Source organism: Capra hircus, chromosome 20 (genome assembly GCF_001704415.2).
Source record: "Capra hircus breed San Clemente chromosome 20, ASM170441v1, whole genome shotgun sequence".
Lineage (NCBI taxonomy): Eukaryota > Metazoa > Chordata > Mammalia > Artiodactyla > Bovidae > Capra > Capra hircus.
The window spans coordinates 6,821,006-6,833,033 of record NC_030827.1 but is presented as its reverse complement, the minus strand read 5'-3'; the positions used below and the strand labels follow the sequence as shown (position 1 = coordinate 6,833,033).

The 12,028-nt window shown below is 38.2% G+C and overlaps 1 protein-coding gene across 3 annotated transcripts in view; it reads right to left on the bottom strand.

Annotated features, from left to right (window-relative positions):
- The window catches only part of GFM2 (G elongation factor mitochondrial 2), a 51,226-nt gene that overhangs the window by 28,904 nt on the left and 10,294 nt on the right, over positions 1-12,028 (bottom strand). For 2 of the 3 annotated variants that reach the window (XM_018065536.1, XM_018065537.1), the window contains exons 4-10: positions 11,178-11,235; positions 10,640-10,737; positions 8,438-8,563; positions 7,610-7,698; positions 2,889-2,977; positions 1,161-1,221; positions 716-900 (exon numbers count right to left, since the gene is read on the bottom strand). In XM_018065536.1, the coding sequence (XP_017921025.1) occupies positions 716-900; positions 1,161-1,221; positions 2,889-2,977; positions 7,610-7,698; positions 8,438-8,563; positions 10,640-10,737; positions 11,178-11,235 (706 nt within the window). The remainder of the gene's footprint in view (positions 1-715; positions 901-1,160; positions 1,222-2,888; positions 2,978-7,609; positions 7,699-8,437; positions 8,564-10,639; positions 10,738-11,177; positions 11,236-12,028) is intronic. The other variant, XM_018065538.1, reaches the window with a different exon arrangement.

Genomic DNA, 12,028 nt, shown 5'->3' with positions numbered 1-12,028 from the left:
CACAGAAACACTGTTCACCACAACAAAAAAAGAGGAAACAACCTCAAGTCCATTCACAGGAGAACAGACAATAAACTGTAGGATAATATTATACTGGAACACTAGAGAAGACTGAAAACAAATGAAGTATAACCACACGTCACACATGAATGAATCTCCAACATGTTGAGAAACGTAATAAAATACAAACAGTATCATTTCATTTAAGGGAGAGTCGCTCAGTTGTGTCTGATTCTTTGCAACCCCATGGATTATACAGTCCATGGGCTTCTCCAGGCTAGAATACTGGCATGGGTAGTCTTTCCCTTCTCTAGGGGATCTTCCCAACCCAGGGATCAAACCCAGGTCTCCTGCATTGCAGGCAGATTCTTTGCCAGCTGAGCTACCAGGGAAGCCCCATTTAAGTAAAATTCAAAAACACGGAAAATGAGGTATATATCTGTAGTAAACTATAAAGTAAAGCAAATGAAAGATAAATACTGCAATCAAGGTGGTGGTGGGGGGTAGAGATTAGTGGAAGGGAGAGATCAGGAAGTAGCACACAGAGACTCAAGAGTATTGCTAATATTCTACTTCTTACGCTGGGCGGTGATTACACTGGTGTTCACAGTATTATACTTTATATATTCTATTTGTAAATTTAGATGAAATGTCACAGTAAACATTTTTTTTAAGTTTCTAAATATTTAAGCAACTTTAAGCTCAAAGTATTTACTTTACTTGTTCAATTAAGGCATTCCTTGCTTCCGTTGTTTCTTTCAGCAATTTAGGATCACTCATTTCCAAGAGGGGTTTTCTCTCAAAGTCTTTTCCATCATCTGAATTGGGATTCCAAAGAAGTTTTTCTTTACTTACTATATCCACCACTCCTTTGAAAGCTTTGCCTTCACCAATTGGTAACTAAGTCAGAGTGAGACAAACATTTTAGTAAATGATCATTAGAACTCAAAACTATACTGGTGATATAACTTCCCCCACTCACTCCCAAATGTCTCTTATCATCATTATCATAATCTAAATCTATTTTTACTTATATCCTAACTTCTTCCAAAAGGATCTGAGATAGCTTCAAAAATGTATATAATAATAACACAATAAACTGATAAGGAAACTAAGAAGGATCTGTTCATATTAATTAAACCAAATATTAATCAACCAACCTGTAAAAGCAAAGGTTTTGCCTTCAACTTCTCTCTGATGCTTTCAACTGCATAGTTAAAACTGTAAAATAATTAAAAATGTTAAGATTCTTAAAATAGGATTTAAGAATGTTCTCTAAAATTATAACCCTAAATTGCTCCTAATGTTTACCATTTAACATTTTTCCACAGGACATCTTGTCTAATCTTTTAATGTTAATTTCAGATTAACAGTCCCTAGAGAAGGGAATGGCAACCCACTCTAGTACTCTTGCCTGAAGAATTCCATGGACAGAGGAGCCTGGCAGGCTATAATCCATGGGATCACAAAGAGTCAGACATACCTGAGTGATTAACATTTTCACTTTTCAGATAAAAGTAACTGAGAATCTATCATAATTCTGTCACACGTGTATTTAGGGTATTTTATTACTGTGAGCTTCATTTAACTAAAGTTTGAGGTTAAGATTAAATGAATTGATCAAAGTCACACAGAATAAACTGGAGTTAAGATTCAAATGCAAGATTTATGATTACAAGTCAAAGATTCTTTCTTCTAACAAATATCAATACGTTTGTTATCACACATGACTAGAGCCAGCCTTACTTTTCTATACTTTTATCTCAGGCATTCTTCATATCATATGCTATACTGTTCATTTCTGTGCTAACACTAGGGCTGGCTACCTACAGAACACATGCCATCTTTGGTATGAGGGCTGATTCATACAGACATGCAGATCATTCTGGTCCCAATGTCTTTAAGCAGCAACCTAGTATCCAGTCATCTCCCTCCCATCATTACAGGTTCTGTCAGTCAGTACTTCTATCAATCTCAAGGAACTCCAAACAGAAAATGGTCAGAACTTTAGTCTAGCACATTTTGAAGGTTGCTGTGCTTTTACTCATCAAGACAAAAGTCCTTTAAACCAGCAGCCTTAGAATTACTATACAGAGTGACAGAAACACAAAGCATACCTGTGTGGTATTAGAAGAGACACAGTTTATGGTTTCTAACTGTCACTCCCATACCACAGATCAGGACTGCCCCCTTTCACATTTCCCCAGAATCATCAGAATTCTTAATTCTCACCCTTCCTCATTTTCTCCAAATCCTTCATACATTCTTGACTGTCTGAGTTCTGCTCTCAGAATAACGTATCCATTTAGGATCACCACTCTAAGTCTGCGGAATTACCACTACATCTCAGCCTTAACGTGTTTGCCCTATGTGCAGGTCTCAAAACACCTATGGTCTCCTTCCTAGTTTCTTTTCATTGAGAGCATTTTACCCAGTAGCTAAAGAAAATCAGGGACAAGGATGAGCATCACTCACTGAGGCAACTACAGGAAACAATTCTCCACCCTCTACCGTTAGCAATGACAGGAACACCATTCAGCAATACAAGGACTCAGCCATACAGCTCTAAATAGAGCCAATGGAATCAGTGAGACATCACTCTGTCAGAAGCCTAAAAAATAGGATAAAGCCTCTCTACTTCAGAATCAGAGCGCTTCATCATCAGCTCTCTATTAATCCCACATTGTTTCTTTATCTATTAGCTGCTTTGAATTTTTTTTAAATGGGACTGAATTAGGATATCATGGAATAGGTACCATGGATTGAATTGGGATACCATGGAATAGATTATACTTTATAGGGAATAGCTGTTTCTAAATTTAAGTTATAGTGCATTAAAAGCTCAAATAATATTACTTTGATAAGCCAAAGAAACACATTTTAAATACCTTGCTCCAATTTTGTCCATCTTGTTTAAAAAACAGATTCGAGGTACCTTGTGCTTATCAGCTTGCCTCCATACTGTAAGAGTTTGTGCCTAAAGCAAAGATAAGGAAAAAAACACATATTTGACAAAAACAACCGTTACTACACGTGAAATAAGCAGACCTCAGCCTGCACTGTAACGGAACTGGGCCCTGTTCTAGCATAACTAGTGCCACTGCACATATATCTCTGCTGCTGCTGCTACTGCTAAGTCACTTCAGTCGTGTCCGACTCTGTGCGACCCCACAGACGGCAGCCCTCTGGACCCGTGCTAATGCTGTCAGGTTAAAACAGCTGAAAAATTGATCAAGTATGCCTGAAGACTATGCTTCCAGCTAAGAATACTCTGGGTGAACCAGGATGCAAGACAAAGAAAATGAACCACTGAGAAGTACTGGGAGTCACAGAGAGAGGACTTAACCAAGAATCACAAGACCTTCTTTGTTTGGCTTCACCTTACTTAGTAACAATCACACTTGGTAACATCATATAATACTGAACTCGTCAGTTTTCTGATCTGTGCAATATGGACTTTTGCCTTAATTAATTCAGACAGTTGTAATGTGAAAAGAACAAATAGGAATGTACTATAAAATGCTACTATGACAAAAATCAAGTATTTTTACTGTGAATGTTTGAATACTCATGTAAACTGAAGAAAATTTAAGGAGGGGAAAGGAAGCCAACACCTGTATTTCTAAGTCACAATTCTCATATGCTTTTTTACTTGGCTTCTTTTAATTCTACTTTCTGTACGTGTTAAATATAAACAGTTTGCCTAGTAGAGCCTAGACTTTTAAAAACCTAATGTGCTGACACTGTTAAAATAGATACCAGTTTGTCATTTATTAGGTAAAACTTAATATACAATAAAATACAGCTAGCTGCCCCCTGAACAACACAGGGATTAGGGTGCAAACCTCTGCAAACTCAAAAGTCCACTTTTAACTTTACAGTTGGCCTTCCTTATCTGCAGTTTTGCATCTGCAGATTCAACCAACCCTGGCTTATGGAGTCTGAAGCCCCTATTTAGCGAAAAAAATCCACTTGTAAGCAAACCCATGAAGTTCAAACTCATGTTGTTTGAGGGTCAACTGTATACAGATTTTAAGAGTCCAGTTCAATGAATTTTGATAAGTGTGTATATTTGTATAACTACTATCCCAGTGAAGAGATAGAACACATAGAACATTAGAGATTTTTATGTCCCAAGATTCATTCTGCCTATTGTTGAACCTCATATAAATAGCACAGCATTTTCACCCAATATAACGTTTTCAACATTCATTCCCATTGTTGCATATACTAGTTAATTTTTACTGCTAAATACCTCTGTATAAAGCCTAGTATGCTACAACAGTCCACGGGGTCACAAAGAGTTGAACATGACTGGGTGACTGAACAACAACAAGGACAAGTGTATACTTAATTTTACAAGAAACTGCCAAATAGTCTTCCACTGTGGGTATAGTATTTCACAGTCCCACCAATAACATGTAAGAGTTCCAATTACTGCACATCCTCAACCAAGATTTGCCATCATTCTTTTTAATTTTAGCTATTCTTGTGGGTATGAAATGGTCTCTTTGTAATTTTAATTTGCATTTCCCGAAGAACTGATGCTTTTGAACTGTGGTGTTGGAGAAGACTCTTGACAGTCCCTTGGACTGCAAGGAGATCCAACTAGTCCATTCTGAAGATCAGCCCTGGGATTTCTTTGGAAGGAATGATGCTAACGCTGAAACTCCAGTACTTTGGCCACCTCATGCCAAGAATTGACTCATTGGAAAAGACTCTGATGCTGGGAGGGATTGGGGGCAGGAGGAGAAGGGGATGACAGAGGATGAGATGGCTGGATGGCATCACTGACTTGATGGACGTGAGTCTGAGTGAACTCCGGGAGTTGGTGATGGACAGGGAGGCCTGGCGTGCTGTGATTCATGGGGTCGCAAAGAGTCGGACACAACTGAGTGACTGAACTGAACTGAATGAATCAATTTTGTTTTTTGTTTCCTGTGTCTTTTCTAAGAAATTGTTACCTAGTAGCCCCACTGATTTTTATGTGAGTTGTAGGGGGGATATACATTATAAATTTCCCAAGAAACAAAACATATTAAGAAACAAAACTCCCATCACTCCAGCCAGCTAAAACCTCATCTACTATTTTAGCAAATAACAGCCTCCTGTATCACAAATTCAGAAACTTCCTACTAAGCATATTTCAATCTTGTAAATAATGTAATCTGTCTGAATGATTAAGTGTCAAATGCCTGTAAAGAATTATAATGATAGGAAGGATGCAACCATTAGGAAATGAAGTGACTCAAAGAAACACAAATAATAGTGTATAATTGACCTCAGTGTCAGGCTTTATATCAAGCAAATATCACTGTCTGTCAAGGGTCCTCAGGTGATAGACAATAACTTTTATTTCCCCTCCAACTTTTCTTTGAAACATTTCAAATCTATAAAAAAGGGGAAAGAACAGTACAATAAATACCCATGTACTCTTCATTCACCTAGATTTACCAAATATTAACATTCTGTTACACTTGCCCTTTTTCTCTCTATACATAAACACATGCCTCTGTACACATTATGTGTGTGGTGGCTCTGAAAATGTGCCACTTGAAACCACCATGCAGAGCACGATTAACTGACGGTCCCAACTGTTAGCCTTCGAGATCAACACCATGTTCTCTCAAGGGCCCCCTTCTTGGGGGCTGTTCCCAGCTAATGACTAAGTTCAGCAGAGTAATAATGTAGGTCTATTCCCACAAGACATGGGTTCCTCTAACAGGTAACTTTGTCTTGAAGACTCCCCAGAGTATAGTCAAACTCTCTTGTAACTGTGCTGTAGCCTGAGACTCCTCCTCCCGAATCCCCCTTCCTACCCTTCTTCACAGGTGTCAGCCTGTCCTGTGGTCTGAACACCCTCTGCTACTTCTCTTTCTCCCTTTTTATTCCCCCCAATAAATCTCTTCTACATCTAATCCCATCTTGGCACCCAAACTAAAACCACGTATGTGTCTGTGAGTGGATGGGAGCTGAGCCATGAGATCACGTTGCAGGTACCATGACATCTCAATCCTGAATACTTCGGCATGCATTTCCTAAGGATAAGGACATTCCCCTGCATGATCAGTTACAAAGACCACATTCAGGGAAATTTAAGTTAACATTTAAAAAAAAATTTCTGGCTGCACCTTGTGGCATGGGGGATCTTAGTTTTCACCAGGGATAGAACCCATGCTCCCTGCATTGGAATGGCAGAGTTTCAACAATGGACCGCCAGGGAAGCCCCCTGACACAATGCTTTAATATACATACTTCATATTCAAATTTCTGATTTTCCCAAAGATGTCCTTTGTAACCTTTTTGATCCAGGATTCCAGTGAGGAGGATATGTTACATTCAGTCTTGTCTCTTTAGAATTTTGTAATCTAGAATAGTTTCCCAGCTCCCCCCAACCCCAATCATTCATTTTCCTTATGTTTTTTCCTTATATTTTTCCTCTCAATTTCTGAAAAGCTTTGGCCTGCTGTTTTGGAGAACATCTTTCAATTTAGATTTGTTAGTCTGTTTTCTCACACTATGAGCCAAACATTTTTGCCAGAAAATAATAAAACAATACCCTTCTTAGTGCCTAATATCAGGAGGCCCATGGTGTCAATTTGTCCCATTTTGGGGTATGCTGATTTTGATCCCTTAATTAAGATACCACTTTTAATAATCAAGATAAGAACAATATGGTTCTATATTCAAAGTAAAGCCAATCTTGAGATTACAAAACAAACAGAATACCAGCTAAAGAGAACATAACATACTCCAGGAGCAATAATTTAAGGATTATTGCTATCATTTTCAGGTTTTATTCAAGGAGATTTATATTAAGTTTTAGGATAAAATCCTTCATATGTTGCTCATATTTCTGCATGTTTTATCAGGGGAGGCACTGACTACCTTTGTTCTGGACTATCTTTTCAAAGATATTTGTATAGTGAACAGTTCAGAGATGGCAGCTAGTGTCTCCTTCCAGAGCAAAAGGTCAGTAGGCTTACAACCCCGGAAGATAATGTATCGCTTCAGAGCAGAGAGCAGGCATGTCTACTGCCCCTTATAATACCTGCATTCTCTAAGCACAGGGTTCCACTGCACATGCAGCTGCCACCTGACCTCTCTTTAGTCACCCTAAAGGAATTAGGGCTTGAGGAATCAGCATAAGGAAATGTTGCTACTCTGGATATCGCTATTTTGGTGACTAATATAGTCCTTCATCCTTGACTCAGGAATCTTGTGTCTTCTGCCAGAATCCATAAAGCTATGGCAGACTAACTTGTTAGCTTGAAAGTAAGAATCCAGCTCTTCTCAAAACCAACTTTCATTATTTCCTAGAGAAAAGTAAATTTTACTTTCCTTTTACTCTGAAGTACATGAGATCATATACAGATCACATCTCAACATTAAATTCCAAATTATTCCAAATTCTTTTCATCATAATTGGACTTTATGAGCTTATCAAATAAAGGGTTACAAGACCACCGATTTGAGCTTATGAAATAAAGGGCTATAATAATATCAATTTCAGCTTACCAAATAAAGGGTTATCGTTAAATCAATCTGATGCATTCTACTTTTTTTAAAAAATAATACTTTCTACCTTTACTTGGGCAATATTTTTTACCTCTACACCGGCAGAGGCATCAAACACGGCCACTGCACCATCTAACACTCTCAGGCAGCGCTCAACCTCCAAGGTAAAATCCACATGACCTAAGAAAAAGATGAGAAATATAACACCTAAAATCTTTAAACCACAATCCCAACCACCACCACCACATGATCCAGCAATCCCACTTTTGGGTATACACCCAAAAGAACTGAAAGGATAATTTCAAAGAGATATTTACACCTCCATGTTCAAAAGGGCACTATTCACAATAACCAAGAGGTGGAAGCAACCCAAATATTCATCAATTTTTTGTATTCAAATATTCACCATATATTTCTGTATATACACAAAATTTTGTATGTATACCATAATGTCTTACTTATGGGCAATGGAATACTACATAGCCTTCAAAAGGAAGGAAGTACTGTCACAGGCTACAATACAGATGAACCCTAAAAAGTTTTGCTAAGTGAAATAAGCCTGTCACAAAACGACAAATAGTGTACAATTCTATTATAAGCAGTATCTAAAGTAGTCAGTCTTCTAGATCGAGAAAGTAGAATGGCGGCTACCAGAGGTCAGTCAAAGGGACAAAGAAGAGAGGCTGCTTAAGTGTACAGAGTTTCAGTTCAAAAAAAATGAAAAAGTTCTGGATATCTATTTCACAATAATGTGAACAATCTTACTCTACTGAACGGTACACTTTAAAATTATTAAGATGGTGAATTTTATATGTTTTTTTACCACGATTAAAAAAACACACACACACACACACACACACACAAATAAAAAAACCTCAAAATAATGTAGCATCTCTGCACTGCTGAAACAGCACTATACCTGGTGTATCAATAAGATTGATTCTGTACCCCTTCCAATCAAATGTGACAGCAGCTGACTGAATAGTTATGCCTCGTTCTCGCTCTTGAGCCATGAAATCTGTCACTGTGTCTCCATCATCAACATCTAGCCAGGAAAAGAAATGACATAGTTAGGCTTAAAAGCAAGTATATTTTATAGGCCTTTGATTTCTACCTGACATAGTTTAATTTGCTCTAAGAAAAACTGTTCATAAAATAATTGATTTAATATTTAAGACCCTTAATCCTTTTCTAAGTTAAGCATCATTCTGGAAGAAGTTTTTTAAGCAGATGAGTAATTATTCCATAAAAAAATTTTTTATCTATAATAATGAAGATTAAACTCTTTACATATTTTAATTTTACTGAATCATATACTTCTTTCATTTTTTTCCAAGTTTAACTTTCATTATCCCATCTTTACCCGATGTTCCTCACACCTGATCCCTTGACAGGGGGCAGAGTAATGCCATAAAAGAGCACTAACCAAATCTTAATTCCAATCTTATAACTTCTCTACAATATTTTTAAAATTTTTATTGGAATATAGTTGCTTTCCAATGTTGTTTGTTTCTACTGTACAGCAAAGTGAGTCAGCTAACTCTTTCGCAGTTGAGCAAAAGATTCTTTTGCGATCTCATGGACTGTAGCCCGCCAGACTCCTCTGTCCATGGATTTTCCAGGCAAGAATACTGGAGTGGGTTGCCACTTCCTTCTCCAGGGGATCTTCCCAACCCAGGGATCAAGCCCGAGTCTCCTACATTGACAGGTGGATTTTTTACCACTGAGCCACCTGGGAAGTCCCATTTTCCCATTTACACAGCAAAAAATTCCATGGGAAATTCATGTGTTTATCATTATGATAGGAACCTATCATCATGAAGAGTCTCATCTTGAATGGTTTTATCCTTTATAAAAGTCTCAGTCAATTCCAAGGACCTAGAGAAATGGTTCTCAATGGAACACATTTCAGAATCACTTTGGTGGACTCCCCTCGTGGTACAGTGCATAAGAATCTACCTGCCAATGCAGGAAACGTGGGTTCAATCTCTGGTTCAGGAAGATTCCATATGCCACGGGCAACTACAGGCCATGCACCAAAACTACTTAGCTGATGCTGTAGTGCCCACACAGCCCGTGTGCTGCACCTACTGACGCCCATGGGTCTAGAGCTTGTGCTCCACAACAGGAGAAGCCACTTCAATGAGAAGCTTATGCACCACAACAAAGAGTAGCCCCTGCTCACCGCAACCCGAGAAAGCCTGCAAGCAGCAATGAAGACTCAGTGCACCCCCAAAAAAGTTAAAAGGACATGATGCCCTCCATGTCAAAAAAAAAAAGAGAGAAAAAAACTGTTTCACCAGAGATAAGGGGGCAAGGTAGAGAAAAAGAATCACAGTTTTTGACATATTATAATAAAAAAAGGAAATTCAAACTTAGGTAAGTAATACTATTACTGGGGGTTAAAGATTAACAAAATCCTTTCTTGTTCTGCATGAGAATTTGACCTCTGGTTAACTTTCCAGCTCTTTTCTCCTAGAGCCCAAAAAACAAGCATTCCAAATGCACTGCTAGGCAACATACTTACAGAAAAAATGATTCCTGATTGGTAAGCTACACCTGACTTGGCAAGGACTAACAGTGAATTATAAATACCTGATGAAGAAACGCAGCTCTAGGTTTCCCTGAGCGGGGCATGGCATGTCCTTTGTGAGAAACCTGGAAGGTGGCCCACAGAGCTGTACCACGAGATACTCACTCCTCCAAGGCCTGAGCTTTCCAAGCTGGAGTGGCTCCTGTGAACCTGTTACCTGGCACCTCAGCTATCACTTTTGGGTGGCCAAAGCAGACAGTTTCCACAGAGCTCTGCAGACTGCTCTAAGAGCTTCTGCAGGAAGAAGCTCCCACTGCCGCTCTGCTGGTAAGCTATGTCTCCTGCCCCAAGACTGAGCAGACCAGCGCCAACTGCAGCCCAAGACACAGGAGTCTGACTGTTTACCTGAAACTAAAAAGATCCTGTGGTGAGCCCTGTAACTACCTTAAAAAACTCTATGTTGGGGCTTAGATAGTACTGCCTCCATGCCATACTCAAGATCTCTGGGTTGACTTCTTAATTAAAATATTTCCCAATGATGTTTTTTTCTAATGGGGGCGAGGAGGGAGAGCAGGAATCCAATCTAACCTCCCAGCGATCTTGTGTATCCAGAATAATATAAAATTCTTTCTGTGGTGGTAGTTTTTCCTGCATCAATATGAGCCATAATTCCAATATTACGAATTCTGTTTAAAAGGGAAGGAAAAAAAAAGACATGTATTATAAGGTGGACATTACTGAAACTGTAAAACCAAAATATCTATGCTGTGCAATTTTCAAAACTGGTTAGTATTTCAACATTTTATACAAAAGTGTAAAAACTAGAAAAATGGATAACGTATCACTCTCACAGTATTCTGACAAAACAGCTAAGTAACCAAAGAGCTAACTACAATTCTGTGAATAACTTCTATTTATTTCTATGAAAAGTGTGCTGCTGCTATGTTAAAAATTCTGAGCACTGAATTGAGACAACAGCTTTTAAGAGACAAACCAACGTCTATTTATAGTTAATTAGGTAGGGCAGGAAGTTATAGAAATTAGAGCACTCACTAAACGCTGTGAGAAACACCTGTAATGTTTCATGGCAGCCTGTGGAAAAGACAGTATCAATGATGGGACTTACTTAGCAATAGGAGGATTGATGATGGAATGAAGGGACTTGATATCATTTCCCATTAAACCTAATGGAAAGAGTGTTAAAATTGAAGTGTTGAAGAAAATGTCCTTAATTTATAAATTAAAGAAATTAAAAGAATTTTAAGCAAATAGTATAATACCAATTAAAGTAAAATTCAAACTAAATGTAACACTCATTTACCTAAAATTTATTTTCTTGCACTAAGAAAGCTTGATCTTGAACCAAACAAACAACAACAACAAATGCACAAGGGCTTTCCTGGTGGCCCAGGGGCTGGGACTCTGCACTCCTACTGTAGGGGGCCCAGGTTCAACCCCTAGTCAGGGAACTGGATCTCACATGCCACGACCAAGAGATCGCACGCCATGACCAAGATCCAGCACAGCCATATCAATAACTTAAAACAAAAACAAAAACACACAGTCCTATAAACTGACATTGTCAAGGCTTGAAGAGCAAAGAGTGATACTCATATCATCTGACAACGGTTTCTGTACAACTTGGAACCTACCATGCCTCAGCAATTCCAAGGACATAATACCTTTAAAGACAGCCTAGGAGGTGTCACTGAATAGGAAAGCTATAATAATCTAATATTTATAGAAGGCCAAGCAGTATTTCTGGAATAAAAAAGCCATGATGATACTAAAGAAACAATGCAGTTACATTTATAAATTTAATCTACACTCTTCTGCTATTTAAACCAGTTCTCCCAAATTTCTATAATAAATTATGAAGATGTCTATTATATTTTGAAAACCTGATGGCAGTCTAAAGACTGGATGATAATCCGTACTGCTATGGATAAATTTGCACGGGCAAAACACAGAAACCCC